Below are 22,259 nucleotides of genomic sequence, written 5' to 3' on the forward strand. Positions count from 1 at the left end.
ACAAAGACTGCAAGAACTGCAACTCATATTATTTATATTCGACAAAATTTTTCGTAATATATCATTTAATAGAACAACTCTGTGTTCTTTCTTCTCTTTCTTATGTTTTATTACATAAATCTAAACATTTTTATAATTTTTCTAAAAAATTTGCAATGGAAATAATACAAGAATGTCTTAAACTTCAAATAATTTTATGTCCATTTCAAAGAACAAGATATTTATCGAAATTCATTTCTTAACCATCAAAAATAAAAAATGTTTAGAAATGTACGATTAATTTGTCTACTAGATCAAAAAGTTATTTTAAAAATGCACGAGAAAGAAAGTGAGTTGTTCCGTATAACAATTATTAATTTTTCTTATATTTTCAATTGATGCTTTTTATATAACACGAGTTACAGTTATTATGCGGATTATATCGCTCTTGCAGCTTCGTGTAAAATCCGGGAAATTTCAAAGGACGTTACTTCCCTCTCGGAGAAGTAAAGTTCCGCCGTTTGGCTGGAGTCGAGACTTCGTCGCGAGTTTTCGAGGACCGATCGCTCGCGCCGCTCGCCGAGGAGCGCGCGATCGCTCGCGTCTCCAAGACAAAAAACTAAATCTATCCGCTTCGTTCGCGTTAGTCGTCGCGCATACTTAACTGTATACATGAGTTACGAATAGTAATAGTAATAGTAATAATAGTAGCAGTAATATAGTAATAGTAGTAGTAGTAGTATAGTTTAGCTTGTCTCATAAATATTGTCTACAGTATGGAAAGTCGGGCGGCCGTGACGCGCGTATTTGGCGTGGCGTAGGAATATGGGACCTGGTGCCAGGTAGCGTCCGAGTACGTGTACTTTTCAATCCGTTCGTATACCGGATATTCGATCAGAGCGTAGATTTTAATAGGCAATCTATATAATTTTTATTAAAAATCATTATTATTATAAAAATCATTATTTTTATTAAAAATCCGTATTCTCATCATATGTTCAGCGCTAACTGTCTTCGTCTAATCCGATATTATTTTAATCAAATAAAACGTACAATTAGATAATCACATTTAGTGTTGAATATATAAAGAGATTACGAGCTCAAATATCAATTAGGGAACCAAAGTTAAATAATCTGATTAATCTTAATTGAATTAAATGGATTGATTTGTAAGAACCTTTCCAAGGCAAATTAAGCTTTGAATAATTGATTGAAAATTCTTTTGGGGCCAACTATTATCTCCTTTTAATTGATTTTTTTTACAAAATTTTTTTATATAATTGGTAAATCATCTTTTGAAATCAACCAAAAAATTACAAAAAAACGCTAAAAGGAAGATTAAAAGAGGAAATATATCATTTATATTATAAAATAAATATTTTAAACGCCTAAAAAAATTTAACAAAATAAAATTTAGTCAGAATAATTACTCACATACCCTATTAAAATATTTTCTTATATTTAAATCTCAGAAATATGTTGTGTGCGGTACATCGTACTCGGTACACGGCCATTTGTCATGTCCATCGATCCGATCGCGCGCATCGAGAAATGCGAGAGGAAAAAAATAAAGACTCGTATGTGTGAAAGAATACGCGAGGGGCCTTAACGAGGACGCTTAATTAAAAGGGGAATTAATTATACGCTTTATATAATATAAATATATATACTTAAATGCATCGTATAGGAATCTACATTTGTGTATCTGGCAGTCTGACGATCACAATGCTATAGGAATACCTCGCGGTAGTGTGTTTGTGCACATGCATATGTATATATGCACGTATATATGTATATAAATATATATGTGTATGTATGTACGCGGATGTATATGTAAGCATTTACGCGCGAGTTGCGCGTAGATGCGGAGGATGCCTCTCTCTTTCTCTCCGTGTCTTTTTACCTCTCTTTCTAGCACATGTGTTTGAATAGGTAAATGTATAGGAAACATAATGAAATGTAGGAGACGATTCATGCGATTGATACACGCGCAAATCCATGCTTAATACTGTGATTGCTTGTGTGATTGCTTGCATCGCTGCGAGGAATACAGCGTAAATGGCTGCCTTGTTTATTTGACAAGACCGTGAAAAATTTTCTCACCGCTTTCAGACTGTACATGGTTCAGCGCTTTTGATTTCTTTTTTTTTTTTTGTAAGCGTGCAATTTTTAGAATAATTCCTAGCTCTAACATTATGTAATAGTACGAGTGATTAATATTAAATTAATAATACAAATAAATTGTAAAATACCTAATTTTATATTAATTATAATAAAGCCATATTTACTAGAATTTTATGTATGTATAATAATACGTAACTTGGTCGTGACAATATTCTCCAATTTAAATATATTCAATGAATAAATTATTAATAATATTTTCGTGAAGAATTTCTGAAATACTTATGAAATACTTGATGAAGAACTTATGAAATATAAATTTCCAATAAGTATTGTATATGTATATATGTATACACACACACATTGTGTATACTAAATAATTAGGCTATACCAAAAAATATAATTTTGTAATAAATTTTGCCATGCATTTCTAAACAATATAAAAACACGTTTTACTCTCTAAATATTCTAATAAACATAATAAAATTTTATAAACACCTGCCCCGCAAGTTTTATAAATAACTAGAAATTTTTAAATAAAAAGATTATGTATATTTACCGATATATTTTTTAAATATCTCTTCTAATATATATTAAAAAATCTATAATAAATTTCTCACTGAGTTAAATATGTTCAGTAATAGCGAATTAATAGAATTAGAAGGTGAATAAAAGATTTAAAAGATAGATTAACAAATTTTACAATTCGTTAGAATCACTTGAAATATGAAACCGCGTATTACTTGTACAAATTTAATTCGCTCTTGTTCCGAAATTGACGCTTTGAAATTACGTTAAAATAAAAAAAAAAAAAACTCTCACACTGCAAAACAAGAAGCATAATAATTATTCTTTATCGACCAAAAGAGTTTACACAGTAAACCAAGATGACCGGCATTATAAGCGATTAGATTTTCAACTTTCAAAATTCATTTTTATGTACGTTTATCTCTAGCGTCATTTATATTCGCATACCATAAAATTTATAGAGCGATCGCCAGTCAGGTCTGAAAGAGGTGAGGTGCAGACTCGTCTTCGGAGACCAGTCTCCGAAGGATCTATCTTCCCAGTATTCTTTAGCGTCGGTGATATTGACGTGTACGATACCAAAATGTTGCGCATATAATGTGTATCGGATCGACAGACATTTGCTGACGTGGCCGTGTTTTTGAACTCTTCGGAATACTTGCTCTCTCTCTCTCTCTCTCTCTCTCTCTCTGTCATCCACCCTATTACCCTTCCCCTTTCTTCTCCGTTTATTTTTTTTTTTTTTATGTCCCCAGTGAGCCACACGCGCACGGCTGCGCCCGTTTAAAAATATGGAACCAGTGTGACCAGAATGGTTGCTATGGAAGAGCTCCGGTTTACCGGACGGTCTCAATCCGACCCGGGGTGGGCCCTACGAGAGAAAAATTCTGTCTAACAATTACACCTCGAATCCACGCTTGTTCGAACGAACATATATCGTAGGATAGCGTTTCGTTCGCATCTCAATTCCATAGATCGCGATCAATTTTATGATCCTAAAGGTAAAAAAACAAATACGTGAAATCTATCAGCGATCCCAGGCGCAGACCAAAGTGTCTGGCTTTAACGCGGGTTCGAGGATAAAGTCTCTGGGCCATAAAATGCACCCCGGGCGGGAGATCGACGCGTTCTCTTGTTTATACGCGGCATATATCTTGTTACATAAAAATAATAATTAATTAATCATAATCAATCAAAATTGATTTATAATAATAAACCTTAAAAAAGGATAAAAAAAATATGCATCCAAGATTGAGACGAGGGGTTGGGCGGTCCCCTCTCTCAAAAAGCAGAAGACTCTCAGTTTCGATCGTCATCGTAATCATTATCGTCCTCAACGTCACTGTACATACGGCATACTCTCTTCATCCTCATTTCTTTCTCTTTCATTTCGCTGTCTCTTCGAGGTCGTGCAATCCAGATATCGTGTCAATTCCATGACCGATGGTTGTGCGCAAAGAAAATATATTTTTTCCCTTCTGCCTTTCATATCTTTTCTTTGTTCTTCTCTTCATCTTCCCACGGTTAATCTTCTTCACGCACGACCGCACTCGAAAACGATATCGACAACGAGCATACCCGGACAGCCACCCTTTCCTCCCCCCTTCACTACCCTTACACGAGCTCCTGTTTGTAGAGCTTCTCTTTATGCATTCGCTCCATATGTCGCGCGATGTGCATCTTCTGCTTCGCTCTGTAGACGCAATGGGGACACTGGAACTGGGGCTCCTTGCCACACTCCCACTTCTGATGGTTCCTCAGGCTGCTCTTCAGCTTGTAAACCCTGCCGCAAGCCGGACAATTGAAGCCCTCTGGATTAGACGAACCGGAGCCGAGACCCTTGCCAAGGCCCGCGCCGGATCGCCACATGATCGATGGTACGCTGCTCCATCGCTGCCACGCCGCCCACTTGAGACCGGTGATGCTCAGGTCCTCGGCTGGAACACAAGATTCCCGGCTTTATTAGTATGTGTCCCGCGGGAGCGAACAATCGATTGTGAGGCGGAATCTCTTTATTGCATTTTCAAGCGTTCGAATAGGAAACGCGGCCGACAGTATCCGACCGTCATTTTCCGCTTTTGGCTTAAGAATTAGAGCTTAGCAGCTAAGGGGCGTCGAGGAGTTTAAGGGGTGATCGATGGCTCGCTGATTCGGTATCTCGACGTGCCTCTTCGACGTCGTGCGATTTACTCTCCTTCCCTCTTTCTTTCTCTCTCTCTTTCTACCTCCTACTCTAGACCTCCGTTCATTTACGATATAGTTCGGAGGAAAATAGATCGAGATCGCGAGGTTGTCGTCGAGAGTAGAGGAGCACCATTCGGCGTACCCTGAAAAGAAAGCTGTTTCGAAGAAGAGTCACGCTCGAGGATCGCTGGAGCCCATCCTGCGAGCCTCGCGGACTCATCCTCGATCGCAGATGCATCGATGCGACGATCGACGTTGGTCATTCATCAAAGAAGATAAAGAAGAAAAGAAAGGTGTCCTTCGAGTCCCTACTTTCGAGCCCCAAGCAGCTAATTATGAATTTCGCATACGAGGAAGGAGCGGTAACTGCGTGTTACGAAAGGAACATCCACAGATTCGTGATCTAACGTTCGTTTCAAATATAATTCAACGTGACGTTCTAGTCGGAATATCAAGATGTTGAATGTTGGCTGACCGGTGTATGTTCCTCTCGATGCGCAAGCGATGAAAGTTCGATACGTATAAGTGGCATTTCTATGTACAATACTCGAGAAAGGTTAGTGCGCATGCTGCTCCCCTGATATCGTACAGGTGGAGAAGGCAGGAGAAAAGAGATAAGAGAGATGCGAAGGATACTCAAATTGCTCAAATAGCTTTCGCAACGATGCTTAAATCAGCTTAAGAATTTGCGATAAAGTCGGTTATTTACAGAGGAGAAATGTGCCTAAACTTGATAGTTGATACTATTAGGATTTCTTTAATTGTCTCTAGTCGTCTAATTCAATTATCTATACTCGCAATCATTTAATTATTCTTACAAATGCAAATGCAATTTATGCCAATTGCAGCTCTTGATTTAGTCGCCGATTAATATAAAACAATTGATTTTTTAATAGTTGTAATTGAAAATCTACAGGTGATTATTATTTGCGGGAATTATTATCTATTTTTTTAAATGTAATCTATTGATATATACAGAGTCTTCCAATTCACTTAAATATGAATATTATCAAATTTTATGTATTTCTATAACATATAATTGAAAACTGCAAGGGTAAAAAAAATTGAATGAACAAGAATTTTTTGGAACGCATCTGTCGATTTTACAAGACAGCTACAATTACTATTAATTACTAATATAATCGATTGTGCATCGCAAGAAAACGATTCTTCTATCAATCGTGCAGAATAATCATTTGTAGTAAATGAGGTTTGAGTAGCTTGACAGTGAGATGGATGGGATAGCTTGACTTATGATGTTCTTCGTATATAAATTTATTTTCTTCAAACGCAGCGAGCATACGAGAAATCTTAATTATAATATAATAATGTTATCGGTTTAATTTGAAGTTATATGATTGCGCTATGATCAGTCGATGATTAAATCGGTAACGATTCACGCTCTTTGTGCATCAACGCCATCAGTCTTAATTGAGTTTGTTCCAATTCATACGTCGTATTCTTTTCTTTAAACAATGTAAAAAAATATTATGTAATCACGTTACACACACTTATAAACTAACGATTTAAACCTAATCCCTCAGCAAACTTGATCCTGATATTATCTGTTATCTTTCTCTTTTCGTTCTTTTGTTATTTAACAGAAAATAAAAAAATATAGATAATACATTTTATCTATCTTCATTTTAACTGGCACTCATTATTTTAATAACTAATTACTTTACGCGTTGGTAAGGCACTTTGTTATGTTAAAGGCTTAAGCTACAAGAATCACTCCTGGTTGATCGATTAATGAATCGATCAAATCGTTTTTATGAACTAAAAAAAACACAGATATTTTATGTAGTCAAACGTGGGCAAATCGTATTGCCGTGTAATAAATAGGATCAGTCAAATATCTTCAAATGCAAAATTGAAGATATCTTTTGTGTATCACTGGCACACAAAACTTACTTTCTATATATAAAGCTCGTCTGAATCTTAATTTTTAACGAGTATTATAGTAATGATAATTACAATAAGTCTTCACACCGACGAGTTTATGCATAGGTAACAAAAAATATCAAAAAGAAAAAAAAAGAAAAAAAAATATATATATATATATAATAATATATATATCATCACACATCATGGTATAAAATATATTCTTAATAAGAGATATACTTCTTCACGTCGCCAGAGATAAAAGTTTCATTAACAAAAATTACGAATATATTATGCAATTTAATTTTCATAAGATTTTGATTTATCTTTCAACTCCTGCAATGTTTTAATCAGGATTAAAATTAAACTCATTGTCAATATTTTTTTGTCATTTAAAAATATTTCCGATAATATATCTATAAAAAAGAATTCATTAAAAAATATCATGCAAGCATTTTAAGTCTGCCGTGCGCGACTTGTCATCGGCATCGCTTTCGGATTCTTATCGCGCATGATTTTGCGTCATCGCTTTTCATCCCGGCGTTGAGTCAGTCGAGGAGTCAGCTGCTAAGAGCTCAGTCAATCTCCATTTTCGGCGTGTAAGAGTGCAAGTATTTCTCCAGAGAGTCCATACTGTCCTTGTGCTGGCGGCGCATGTGACGCAACCAGTGTGCTTTGCGTTTACAACGTTGCGGACAAAACGGGCATTGGAATTGCGGTTCTTTGCCGCACTCCCAGTGCATATGACGTTGCAGCGAGTCCTTTCTCATATATGAACGGCCGCATCTAGTGCAGGTGAATTGGCCGGGCAACTTCTTGCCGACATAATCGCAGGCCTTGGGTATCTTTAGCTCGGCGAATGGTATCACCGACTGTTCTTGCGCCTTCCAAGCCTGCACCGGTAGATCCGCCGATTCCTCCGTTGATAGTAGGTCGATTGTGCTCACGAATTTATTTGCGAAACCTGCAAAAGGAAAAAAAGATAGCTTTAGATAAGTTCTACGATCCCGCGTGTAGCTTCGTGCCACTGAAATCAGAAGCGTGACCGATATTCGCCTTCGATAGGTCCTGGGATCTTGTTAAACAGAAATCGATTGGATCCATTCTTAACTTAATGAAGAAGTAAAGAAACGCATAAGAGCAAATCTTAAACTAGCTATAAGTATCGCGTCGATTTCGAAAACAATTTTCATAATGCTGTAATTTTTTAAGGAACAATTCTAAGAATTTTTAGAAAAATCCTAAGATTTCGTGAAAAAAAAACTTACATACGGGAGTTTCACAACTTAATATATAGTACAGATCTTACAATGCAATAAACGTGATTCGGGAGGATAGACATTAATTAAATTAATTTATAAATATTGTACATACAATTAATTTAATTAAACATTTATTAATTAAATTAATGTATAAACTTAAAGCAATTTCTATAATTTGAAAACAATTTAGATCCCATTTGTGAAATTCAAATTCCAATCAAAAATTCAAATCAAATGGAATCTCATTAAGCTATAAGCCTAATAAGAAAAATTATCGTAACATACACAAAATTATAAATATATAAAAAGAATTTTTTTAATCACAACTCACATTTTTAAATAAATTATAGCAAGTTTTATCTTGATCGATAGTAAAATTTTACAAAATCATTAAATACATAACTCTTTCTCATTCATAAAGCAACTTAATACTTTTTATTATACATTTACAAAATAACAAAATAAATAAAATACAGTTTAATGTATATTTTTATTTTCCAAGAAATCTTTTTTCAAGCCTTACCAATTAAATAAAGAAAAATCGACATTTCCAAACAAAATAAATTCTTCTGTTTACGATTAATTTTCTAAATTCGTTCGCTTTCTTTTCGTATAATTAATTTGTGCAAGGTATCATAAAAGTATATTATTTGATAAAATATAAATTGCATAATGCATAATTAGATGCTTTTCTAAATCAATTAATATACTTATCATTTAATATAGAAAAAAATCATATAAATGAGGATAAGATCATTGATTAAACGGCTTACTGACAGAAATATAATAGAACAAAAAGAAATTTGGGATAACTGCATATACCAAAAACAACTGATTTATTATGAACAATGATTGTAATCGTGTTTAGTCTCTTAAATCATAACTTTATTTCAGTTAAGCGACGATGTCTTGTTAGGTATTTCTGGATGCAATCTATTGATGTGTCGAATAACATCCGTTTCATTATGAGAAAGGTAGTTGCAACAAATGCACCGGAATTTCTTCGCTTTGCCGCATATCTGGCGATGATTATAGAGCGATCCGCGTGTTTTATAATACTTGAAACATTTTTGACACTGGTACGGCATAGTGAGGTCTATTCTTGTGACTATCTTGTGACGACCAAACGGCTCACCTGAAACAAGCGGAAAAAGATGAACTACTGTTCAATCGTCTTTTTAGATGGAATATGGCACCGACAGCAAAGATATAAAAAGAGATGCGATTAATCATTTGTTCCCTCTAAAAAAAAAAGAAGCTAAACTTACATAAAATGCAAAAAATTAACTTATTTTTGCTGTTGATCGTTTTAACGAAAAAAAAAAAAAAAAATTAAAAAATACGATAAAATTCAATATATGTTAAAAATACATTTTAAATCGATAATATTACATATTAGATTAAGTATTTATTTGAAGATTTGATATAACAAATAGATAAGAGCAATAGGATATAATAAAAGCTGTTTTATGTTCGAGATTACATTCACATTGTTTCGAGCCTTTCGACTCACGAGACTCTTAATGTTATCGTTGCCACCTTCGACTAAAAAAAAAAAATACGGCTTTTCAGGCTTTCATAGCTTCGCATCACCGGCCGCTCGATCGAATGCATGAAAATGAACTTTCGGTTCCCCTCGTACTGACAAGCAGAATTATTATCACAATAATCAGTCAGCAATAGGATAAATCTGTCTCACGACGACCAAATCTATAATGCACTTGCATGTGTCTAAGCAGATTACTTTTTCTGTAAGATTTATAATTGCAGAAAATGCAAGCGAAGCTGGGATCCTTCCTGCACTCTATGGTTCGGTGAAACTTAAGCGAATTCACAGTCCTATAGGTCTTGCCGCAGGATTCGCAGTTGTACCTTCCAAAGGAGAAAAGATCCGCGTTGTTTCTGCGATAATAATCTGCGAAAATACACGAGAAGCGAAATATAATTGTTAATAAAAGGGGATAATACAAAGAGATGATAAAATCGACAAAAAAAGGATAAAATCATTTTTAAGGAAAAATTTCCATTCTCGTGCAACAATTCTCTCTCTCTCTCTTTATAGTTTACTAAATAATCATAATATTTACATAAATTGATGCGTGAGTATCTTCAGCATCATAGATACGCATTCGCATGACAATACTTATAAAGATTATAGTACTTATTAGTTGATTACAGACAACATGTTTTTATGCAGGATATTTCAAATATATTTAGATACGTTACATATTTATTACGTCTTACATATTTATAATATTCGTTGTGTATAAGTTAATCAAACCAACAGAAATATATTTTCTTCAGTTATCAAAAAAGTGATTATTACAAGTTATTTAAATTAATGTAATAAAAAAATATATTAATATAATAAGAGTTATATAAAATTTTAAAAAATATAACTAATTTAACAAACAATAAATGCATTATAATAATCAAAAGAATCAAAGAACGGATAGCTACGCTTTATACATTTTTCAAAGTCAAATTATTATATCAAAAAATCTATATAATTTTTAACTTACGTATACATACACGAAAAAAACGATAAACACCTAAAACAAAAAATAAAATAAACAAAGACGGGACAAATTGAATTAGAACGAGACAAACAAACAAATAAAAATTTTGATGGCATCAAAAATAAAAAATAAAATTAATGAAAACAATGGAAATCACAAAATGAGAAAATATATTAGAATATTCGACTACAATGAATCATGTGTGCGTGTGTGTATGTGTGTGAATATGTATACATGATTTAAATCAATTTCCTTGTTAAAAGGAAATTCGATGCTCTTTAACGTGCTGCTTGACCCCATTTTTCCGTTAATTGTTGATCTGATGTGAGTATAAGTTATAATTTACGAATTAGTTCGACCGCGCCTTCTTCTGCGACATTGTCTTGTGGCATGTCTGCGCAGAAAGTGTCTGTACAAATTGTACCTCCTTTCGGTCCTGTAGGAGCACTTATCGCACGTATACTTGGATTCCCGTCTGTTGATTCCCCATTGCTGCGTCTCGATTGTAAGCGGATCGGCATAGAGCACAGGTATCGGTGTCGCGTTCGATGCGACATAACTCGAGTAATGATATGCTGAAAGAAACACATGGAGATTATGTTAATGATGTTAATGACAAATTGAAATTGCGAGCAGTACAAATTTATCGAAAAGACATGTCGCAAAACAACATCCTCACACAGTTACAATTGTCGTCACTGTATGTTCTAATTCGATCTCTCTTTATTCAATTCTCGATATATTTTCATGATATCTGTAATTTTTCAAAGCATAAAGATATCTTCGACTAGGAAGTTCAATTGTAAATGTTCTTGATGATCGTAAGATTAAATAAAAATCATTAATTTATAAGTTGAAAATATAATATAATAATAATAAATAAATGTTTATATATTCTCTTTTGGCTATATAGGCTCTTTTGAATCTTGCTAAATATACTTTATTATAAGCAAAATTTTTTATAATACTGATATAACAAGTTTCATATACGAATATAAAAAATACATGTACATAAATATAAATAATAGCTTAAAAAAAAAAAAAAATGAAAACCATTTTTATTCTTGAATTACATATTCATCAAGCATCGTAATCTACATATCTTATTCGATTCGATGTTACAATGTATCGTGAATATATGTAAGAATTAATAGCAATTTCGAAAGCATTTTATTCGCTATTATTTGACATATATTGTTGCAACAAACAATATTTTATTACAATATTAATGTACACTTACAATTAGAAAATACTATAAATATAAATAAAAACAAATTATAATTTTTAGAATTATTTATAATTTTAGAATTATTTAAAATTTTCCAACTCCTTTTTAAAAGTATGAAAAGCCATTTAAAGAATCTTCCTACAATCAATTTTATTTCAAATCATGTACGTGCGATCAGGATCAATGTCTTTATAGCTCTTATATTTTTATTACGCATATGTTTGGAACTTGCACTGTTCATTAATTCGAAGATCTCTGCCATTTCGTGATCGCTTTCTCACGCGTCTTAGCCATCTCGTTTGTCAAATGAAATTGTCCTGGAATTCGCTCTTCATGACCGTGTGAACATTGTAATGCCTCAGCAGACTGTGCTTGTGCTTGAATTTCGCGTTGCATATCGAACACTGGAATTGCGCCTCCTTTCCGCACTCAAGTCGTTTATGCCGTTGCAGGGAGATGATTCTTCGGTACTGCCTCCCGCAGGTGTCACACGGATATGTTTCGCCGCTGGTCCATCGTTGGCGGATCGCTGAAAACAAACATTCGTTGGTTAGATCGATATTCGTTAGAACGTCAATTACCATTCGTGAAAAGTCATACGTGAGGAGATACACTATAGTTCGCGAATTTGACCGTACATATAAAAGGGTAACTAGAAAAGTAAACATAGAAATTGCCAATAGAATAAAAATTATTTTATATTTATATTCTATGGCAATTCTATGATAACAAGACAATATATCCCACCAGTTAATAATTATATTAATTGCAGAATTATGAGCATTATACTTTTGATATGAAAATTATACTTAGAAATTTAAAATTATTTAAAGAAATTAATTTTTTTTTCTTTATAAATCGAAGGTGTATGATAAATAACAAATTTCTTGTAAGAAATTTTAAACTGTCAATTTTCTGAAAATATCTTGTTGCGCGATAATATTGTCAACAAAAAAAAAGTTTTCTTAATATAAGTAATACGTAAAATTATTATTGCTAAAGAAGAATGAAAGGTGAGTCTGGGATGAAAAATAAATGAACACATCAAATTTTAGAAAATAACCCGCAATAAAGAGTACCTCTTTATTGATAATATTAATAATTATTATAATTATAATATTAATGATAATAATTGCGCGTGCAATAGATATTCTTATTCCGCTTGATAAACCTTGCCAAATAAAAAGAAAAGAAATAGAAGGAGCCAGAACATTAAATATCGAAAATATCGAAATGCAATGAAGGGGAACGGCATGCGATTATGGTTTTTTAATTACGATATGAAGATCTTTGCAGTCGCGTTTCGATCAATTTTTCGCTCAAAAATTGTTTAATCATTCTCAGGAAAACCAAGTGTATCGATAATATAATAAAATGACTGATCAAACAGATGGAATAATTTCAATCAAAAATCTTTTCGAATAATTCCATAATAATTCTTCTGATCGCCCCCTCCTTGCTTAATACGCTAAAACCTTAAACGCGAACTAAAAAGAGAGACGGAAAAATTAGCGAGAGAACGTATAAAACGTGTACTTAAATATTAAGCGCTAAAAATTCGGTAACAAGAGTCTCGGAATAATGGAGTCGATCTCGGCTGATCGACTCCGCGATGGCGGAGAGTCGCCAGATTGGATAGGCATACATGATGAAGATCATGATTAAGAACTATGGATAGAGATGTAACGAGTATATTCTGCATCACATCTCGTAGGCAGGCAGGTAGAGACGCGAACGCTGATTCGCAAATACTGATATCAAAAATACTAATGCGCGTCCTATGGCCGGACATATGTCGATTTTCGACGTTATTCTTTTTTTTAATATCTCTTTTTCCCTTAGTATGTCTGTTTACATACACATATATATATATATATATATATATATATATATATATATATATATACTCGAAATATTGCCATTTCTTTCAATATCTGCAAATTTTTTATATCTATAACTCATTAAACTTAAAAAAGAATCATTAGCTCATTCTTATCATTAAATATAAATTATTTTTATCATTCGATGAACATAAAATATTACCGTAATTATTATTTAAAATCGAATTAGAGTAACGTTTATTTCAAATTAGAATCAGAAGAATATTAAGTTTTGTCATCTGCTAAATATTAAAACTTTTCCAGTTTAAAACTTTCAATAGAAACTGCTCTAAGATTTAAGTGGCATAAAAGATTTTAAATATCTCGATATTACTAAAAATTGAAATATGACGAACAGATCGTAAACAAAAGAAATCGCAATAATTCAATGATACCTTATATTTTTCTACATATGTATGTGTGTATATAAAAGTGTATATGTATATAAAAATGGAAAAGACATTCGTATAAAGCCTATGAGTATAATTCCGCACGACGCGATAAACGGATTGATCTCCGTATTAAATCATTCTCGATCTCCGTATTAAAAAGTTGTGTGAATCATCTATTATAAAGTTTATATACACATACGTGTATACATATGTATATATAAATTAGGTGTATGAAGCACGCAACAATTTTATCAGACAATTTTATCGTAAAATAAACCTGTTTGCGCGACCGAGCCATTCGCAGGCTGTGCTTGTAAAATCGCTTAAAGGTACAAGTGGTCCTTAACATTATACGATATGTCGATCATGTTTTTCGATTATCGCAATTTCCTTGGAAGATTAGGCAATCGTTCATAAAAATATATTATCGGTCCAAAAAGATATATGTGTATATATATATATATATATATATATATAGCGAAAGAGTAAAAATGACTTTTTTATACATATGGACAATATCATTAATTGAGAGAATTACGTGTCAAATATGATCTTGATTAAGAAATGTGCTGTTCATTAAATTCTCGATTCTCAGAAAGCAATCAAATAATTTTTTAAATAGATTAAAATATCATTTTATTACTAATTCTCTTTACGTTCAAACGTACGCGAAGCGATTGCGAAATGCATCTCTTTGTACTTTATGCTGACATGTAACGTATAAATCTTTCTATTATATTTGTTGGTTTACACACACTTTTTACATTATATAAATATATTATATGAAAATATTTTGGTTGAACATCTAATCTATCGACGCGTCATTCTGTTAAAAATGTTAAACGGTCAAACGGAATAATCTACGAATGTTGAAAGGATTTCAACATATTCGCATTCGCGATCACAAACCTGAGACACAGGAAGAACATATAATTATTGTCTCGTAATTGACTGCATAAATGTTCTCAGGTATCCGATGTTCTGGAGAGTATTTCGTAGACATTATTATCAATAATGAATCGCGTGAGTCCCGGTTCGCATCTCCGGTTGTCGATGATTTCTCGTGGAAGGCACTTTGGCAAATTTTTATCAATTATTCGAATAAAATCTATATCATCGATATATTTGATCGATAGGGACTTTCATTTCCGATATTGCGCAAATCTTCACGTTAGGTGTGTCAAATTCTGTTAGATTAAACAATAACAAAATGAAAATGTTATTTATAAAAGCTAAAAACCGTTCCCATAACTCTCACAAATATTTTATAGAGAATATTTATAGGATATTAATATCTAAAAAAATTTCCTAAAATGAAATAAGCGCTATGTGGAGTTCGATCTACGCGATCGTTGGAATGTTCTGATCCTTGAAAAACAGAATTCATGGAATGCCTTGCTCGTACGATCGTTCTCTTCAACGGTAAGTCTTCCGTAAACAATCGCGACGAAAACTATATAGCGTTAAATAAGAGTAAATCCTCGATGACAGATGATCGACTGTGCGCGGTAAAAATCTCATTACGTTAAAAATTCGAATTAGATCACGAATCAAAGCAACAGTTACGCGAGCTATTACCTACGTTTTATTACCGACCCCAGCAAGTAAAATTAAATTAATAAAATATTATTTATAGTCAAATATCCTCGAATAGATCATCGTTTCTTACAAATTAATTCAAATGCCATATTCTCGTCGCATGTTCCTGAATACGGCTATCTGTTTTTAATCTCAATCGAATACACGATCCATCTGTTAGAAAATTAAAGTTTATCAAATCGAGCGGCCACATCTAGCTAGTTAATTGTGTGACATTAAATAAAATTGAGATTACGGATCTCTTTGTATATCATTACATATAAATTTCGAATGCGTGTTCAGAATGCGAGGTACGCGAACCAAAAAGGTTCTCGAAGTTATTTTCTCGTTTAATGAATTTTTATAGGCTCTCCATCGCGTAAATTTTAAAATTCTAATACTTTTCAAGATGACATATTGTTATAGTATAGTAACTTTAAATATTAGCAGATCTACAGTATGAGAGGAAAGATCACATCAAATGTACTATTAAACTTCGCAGAGGGTTGACGTCCGAAAGCTCTGTAAAAATTGACTCATTTTTTTCATCATGTTCGATTTAATACAGAGCTTTCGGACGTCAACCCTCTGTATGTCAATATCACACATGTAAAAGCATTAAATATTGAAACAAGATGTAAAAATATTGATATAAAATATGAATGACAAATTGATATTTTTAAAAAAATAAAAATTGACATTTTTATCAATTTATATTTTGTTTCAATGTTTAACATTTTTGCATTTTGTATTTATGCGCGTATAATATTATTGATGTACAGATAATTAAAGTCCGAAAACTGGATATTAAATCTGACCCGATGAAAAAAATCATACGCACAAGATTTGAATATGAAGCAGATGTGATACATATTTCATCAGGCACAGAATCGTTAATCTATTATTTTTTTTTTTTAATTTATGTCATGTAATCCTCTCTTAAAATCAGATTAAGAATCAGAGATGAGTATTAAAATTAAGTACAATCAACTTTGACATTAATTACAGTTCGAAATTTAGCATTGCGCCAAGTGTGATCGTGTGTACAAAGTTAAGATCATTAATCAAAGCATCTAGAATCCGCGAAGCGTCCTTAAATCACGATCCCGTTCAATCGACCTTTAAGAGGGTCAAATAAGAAACACGCGGATTCGAAGGAGCCTTTTTCGAGACGCCTCGAAGGGGACCTCGCACGACGATCGTTTTTCACCGAGAATGTCACGAAATATGCTAAGCGCTCTCATCGTAGCCCATTTTTTGATGATGCCGTTTATAGTGCACGGTAAGGTTGCCACGCTGCCGCGCTTTGTACGGGCACTCTGGACATTGAAAGGCCGGCGGTTTGCCTCCGCACTCCACCATCTCGTGGCGGCGCATCGTGCTCTTCCAGCGATAACCCTTGCCGCAGAAACGACAGCGGAATTTACGCTGCTGCTCGTGCGGCACACCCGCCATGTAGACGACGCTGAGGTCGTGCGGCTGCGGCAGCACCTCGAACGAATCCGGAAACACGACCTCGCGGGTGGAAGCGGCCCGACCCCCCCCGCTGTTGTCGTCGTCGTAGTTGTCGCCGACACCGGCGTTGCTGTTGCTGACACGCCTGTTAGCCATGGCGATATTGGCACGCGTCATCATCGTCGGCGCGGACGCGCGGTGACCCTTCTTCGTCGGGAGTTGCTGCTGCTGCTTGTAGGAGCTGTCGGAGCGTAGCAAGGACAGTAACGCACCCATGCCTGTAACAGGTACCCAGCGCCGGCGGGGGCGCGAAGGTGGTAAGGAGATTAAATCTTTGAGGAAGATGCGGTTAGCTCGCTCACACGCTCGCTCGCTCGCTTGCTCGTTGTGCGGTTTTATACGACATCCTCGGAGCGTCACGCGATATCGGAGGAGACTTTATTATAAATAGATATGTGATAAAGTACGATAAATTTAAAACGGACTTCCGCCGATTCCGCGTGCCGAGCTCAAAGTTATTATCGTCGTCTATCGTCAAGATCATGCTCGTAATGACGGCAAAGTTATTCTGCTGCTATCAGAATTTTTTTGATAGTTATAATATAGCTCGACGCGTTGATTGTAATCGCTGTGATATCTCATGCGTTTTCTTGCGACAGTAAACTCTTCTAGATTCTCGTCTTTTTCGTAAAATAGCTTTGCCGCAAGCAGAGCATGATTTGATTCGGAGAGCTTGAAAATGTCTCGTAATAGACATCGATTTCACTGAAGGACGACAAAAACGCATGAAAGGAGATAAGAGGGAACGAAAGAGGACGACAAGGTTGTTCCGTCACTATATGCGAATACGTGATTGACAAAGAGATCAGTGTGATTAAAAACCGTAACCAGCCCAACACACAATGTATCAGCCAATAGCCCCGAAGATCAGAGATAGCCCAGGATCAATTTTTGCCAAAGATACGTGTCCATATGAAGAGGCGTGTAAATAAACTGCGTGAGGCAGGAATGATGGATAAAGAGGAGTAATCGTCGAGTCAATTTTTTTGAACAATATTTTTTTCGCATATATAATAAGACTTAATAATAAGACTTAACAAACCAGAGACAAAATGTGTCATCATGATTTAATTACGGACAATCTCTCCTCATGTTCCAGCTTTCCCCCTCGAGTGAAAAGACACCAATTTCCAAACCCTTCAAACAATATATCCCACAAACAAAAAATTGGATGCAACGACGAATGTCGTATTGAATCAATAAAAATTAAGATCAATGAAAAAATTTTGATATACTCGAAGATTTATATAACGCAGAGAACAATATATAACAGCAATATGTATACAAACATATATATGAAAGGTATCGAAACATATATATATATATATATATATATATATATATATATATATATATATATATATACGTATTATATATACATAGATTAAAATGCCCGTTTGAGGGCAACGATAAAATGATAAATCGATTAAAATACAGTCCATTTATTCAGTTCGCTTGCATCAATTAAGCGTACGCGATTGTACATATTAATATTCGTCGATATTAATATTGCAATAATATCGCACTCAATGATCCGTAAAAAAAAAAAAAAAGAAAAAAAAAATCACGAAAAAAACACGGAACAGTTATTTTCTACTCATATCCCATGAACGGCCAGCATATGCTTATGCAGGGTGCTCTTCTGGATCAGTCTTTTCTGGCAGATAGGGCAAGTAAACTGCTTCTCCTTGCCGCACTCGTACTGCACGTGACGATTCAGCGAACTCTTGTTCTTGTAGCTTCGCTCGCAATGCATGCAGGGAAATGGCTTCTTTAAGATGACAACGGGCCTGATTGCCGCGCAACGACCTGAAACAAAAAATTGCAGGCGATATTTTAGTATTTGCTCTTATGATCTATAAAGAACGATCGTAAGGGATGCGTGATTACTTCCGCTAGATGAATTTCCAGTGAAACGGAAATTGAGCCAGGCCTTTAGTCCTGGATCATTGATATAGGATGGAGTGTTGAAAAGGAGATCTGCATTCATGAAAGGAGGAATACTTACGCCATAATAATTCGCGTCAAAATACAGGCTCAGCGAGCAATCTGCGAAAAATCATTATGTCAATAAAAATATGTTTTCATTTTCATTCTGTCAATGAAAATGATATTAGAAGATAAAAGTATTTTTAATCTTCATGGGACAATAAAATTCTTCTTACAATTGGTCATCTTGCTGAAAGTGAAACTTTTCATTGCAGAAATATTAGGATTGCTAAATTTTGATAACGCTGAACGCGTTAAAACGCATCAAAATATTAAGATTATCGTGTCCATCGTAATAATAGGCAGATATGACGGAAGCATTGTACATATATTCTTATATACGTACGTATAATATTTTGGGATTTTTGGAAACATTGTGATGCTGTATATGTGACTTTTGATAAATTTAAATAGAATATAATAAAATGGCATTCATTCTAAGAAAAAAATAGTACAATGATATCAAAATTCAAGCTAATTCTGCGATTTCATGCATTATTTTGCATACAGCAAATGGATGGTGTATGATTGGAAAAATTAAATAAATAACAGATAACATATTTTCCTGGATTCTTGAAATTAAATAATAAATTTAAAATATAAATTAATAGCAATTAATAAAAATTAAAAACCCTCCAAAAAACACATTCTTGCTTTATATATATATATATAATTCAACGGTATTATGTTAGAATATATAACAACAATTTATTTTTACAAAAAATATTCCAAAGGTAAAACATAACAAAGGATTTTGTTTTTGTCATAATCAGAAGATTTCCCCGGTAATCGCATGACATTCGCTTTTTTCATTCAATTCTTGGTGTTGTACAACATCTTATGAATCTGCCGAATAAACTCGTCGTTCCCTGTAGTGAGAAGAATCGGCCAGCATTCCGGGGTCTCGCGAATGTGCCGATGCAGTGACTTTTTCCATTTGTACGACTTGGAGCAGGCTAGACAGGTGTTGTATTCTGAAAAAGAAACAACACGTAGACCTGTCAATAAGAATCAAAAATCGAATTCGATCAAAACGAGGAACATCGATGTCTTTCGAATGAAAACACGAACAGGCCTCGGTTAAGTTTGTAATTTTCCGTTGCACCACACATCATCCTTACATATAACTTGATCTCTTTTGCTCGACGGACAGATTGATAATAATTTTCAAATGTCGATGCATTGAAATTGTAATGAAACTTAGCACTACGGGATTATTTAAGGAAAAAAAGATTTCAAGCAATAAAAACATTTTGATAATATAAATGATAAAAATAATATAATAATAAAACAAATATATGTAATATTAACTTTATTGTTTTACGCATGCGTGATCCCGAGTTTTTAGTGCCGCGAATATATAATAAATTAATTATTAAGAATGTATGTATAAGATAAAAAAAGATCGTTATATTCAACTTCTTGTTTTAATTTCGACAATTAATACAAAATGTATATTTGGTATCCCATGTTAATAAAATATAGCAGTATACATGGAAAACGGTATATCTCAATATAACAATTATTTTCTTGTGCATTTCTCGGCGTAGATGAAATCGTAGATTAAATCGTAGATTCGTAGAAATCGCACAATATGCTCTCTGTTACATTTCAATTAAAGGTCTAAAATAAAAATTTTTAAAGCTTAAAATTAATGGTATTAATTTTATACATTAAACTGCAGATATTTTTTAACAAGAACATTCACGACACCACTGTGTGCATGCGATGATAAAAAACTATACTATTTTAATCGGCATCTCACGAGCGACTGATGAATGTTGATGAATCTCGAAACGCGACGTTTTGCAGTTCTACGTTTTTATATGCGATATAAAAATTATTTGCGATATGGATTTGTTTACGCTCTTTTGCCAAAACTATTGGGTAAGAGTAAAAAGATTCTTATCAATCTCGCGTTTTTAGATCTCATCTTCGTGGTTGCGCAAGCAACCTTACAACCACCAGGCAACTTCCGATACTCTCAGCCTTGCTCAAAGCCGTGCTTCGTTCGCATGTGCTTCAGCAGGTTACAGTGTAATTTTGATCTTTTTGGGCAATATAGGCACTGATATTTCGGCAACTTTCCGCATTCCTCCCTCAAATGTCTTGTCAACGAGCTGTAATACACGTATACGTTTCCGCAGTTCTTGCAGATGTGCATCTGACTTCCAGAAAGGCCGCCTGCAAAGAAAAATAATATGGTCGTGTTAATACGAATCGCATAGCTTGGTCGTACATTTTCATGATCGCTGATATTAGCCAACATATCATTTCTAAATCATTTCTTGTTCTTGTGAATTTATCGACAAATAATTATGTGTTTTCTTCCGAGTATTTATTTGTCACCATTAATGATAGTTAAAAATAAATATTTTGTTTATGCTACGCGTAAAATATAGAGTTGGATCAAACATTTAATTTGTTTCATATAACATAAAAATAGTATAATGTAAAGTAATAACTAAACGAGTAGAACTTAACGGAAATAAATCTTTTTTTACTTTGGATCATATTTATCGGAATTTAATATCCAATTTTAATTTTAATCAGAAATAGTTTCCTTCAAAATATTTCAAGTAATATAAATCGAACATCAACGACCAATTCTTTTCATCCGGATATGTTAATATCCATCTCATGGACAAACACTAAAAAAAAAAAAAATTCACACAGGGAAGCTTAAATCTATGCACCTTACGTACTTTCACGCGTACTTTCTTCGTATTCTTCTTGTATACAGTCCAGCCGTTCCTATCGGCGTAGACAGGGATTACATATCGTAATTGTTAAAGACGAAGACAAGGAAAGCACGAAACAAATAAAAAAGCAAAATTTAAAATTACGACGAACATAATTGAACTCTCATGCATTCATTAGTATTTCCTGTAGTATTAATTCTGTAGTATTAATCAAAAGCATAGTTACCATATATCTGAACATTTTAATTCTGGGTATACTTTGGGGGATAATATTTTGTGATAATATTTCGTTTGTGTTTGATTAATATATCCTTTGTACAATCAAAAGTTTTCGTTATAATTTTTCCTTATTTGGAAAATAAAAATGCATATTTAAGTATTTATTAAAAATTTTTAATTTTTAAAATTCTTCTCAAATATCGTTTTCTTTTATATTCAATTATATAAAAAAAAATTAATTTGATTTTATAAAAATAATATTACGGTAAAAACGATATA

At 33.6% G+C, this 22,259-nt stretch overlaps 2 protein-coding genes across 5 annotated transcripts in view; both read right to left on the reverse strand.

Moving 5' to 3' along the window:
* Positions 1-22,259, reverse strand: part of LOC126853708 (lipase member H-B-like) — a 261,537-nt gene that overhangs the window by 167,105 nt on the left and 72,173 nt on the right. The window lies entirely within an intron of this gene.
* LOC126853662 (longitudinals lacking protein-like) overlaps positions 1-22,259 on the reverse strand; it is a 177,124-nt gene that overhangs the window by 11,720 nt on the left and 143,145 nt on the right. The window contains exons 7-8 of one of the 4 annotated variants that reach the window (XM_050599586.1): positions 9,703-9,873; positions 8,834-9,093 (exon numbers count right to left, since the gene is read on the reverse strand). The exons of 1 other annotated variant lie outside the window; for it this stretch is intronic. In XM_050599586.1, the coding sequence (XP_050455543.1) occupies positions 8,849-9,093; positions 9,703-9,873 (416 nt within the window). In that variant the 3' untranslated portion in view covers positions 8,834-8,848. Of the gene's footprint in view, positions 1-7,256; positions 7,661-8,833; positions 9,094-9,702; positions 9,874-16,242; positions 17,289-22,259 lie in introns of those variants that run through there. 2 more of the 4 variants (XM_050599588.1, XM_050599579.1) reach the window with 2 other exon arrangements.

Source organism: Cataglyphis hispanica, chromosome 12 (genome assembly GCF_021464435.1).
Source record: "Cataglyphis hispanica isolate Lineage 1 chromosome 12, ULB_Chis1_1.0, whole genome shotgun sequence".
Classification (NCBI taxonomy): Eukaryota; Metazoa; Arthropoda; class Insecta; order Hymenoptera; family Formicidae; genus Cataglyphis; species Cataglyphis hispanica.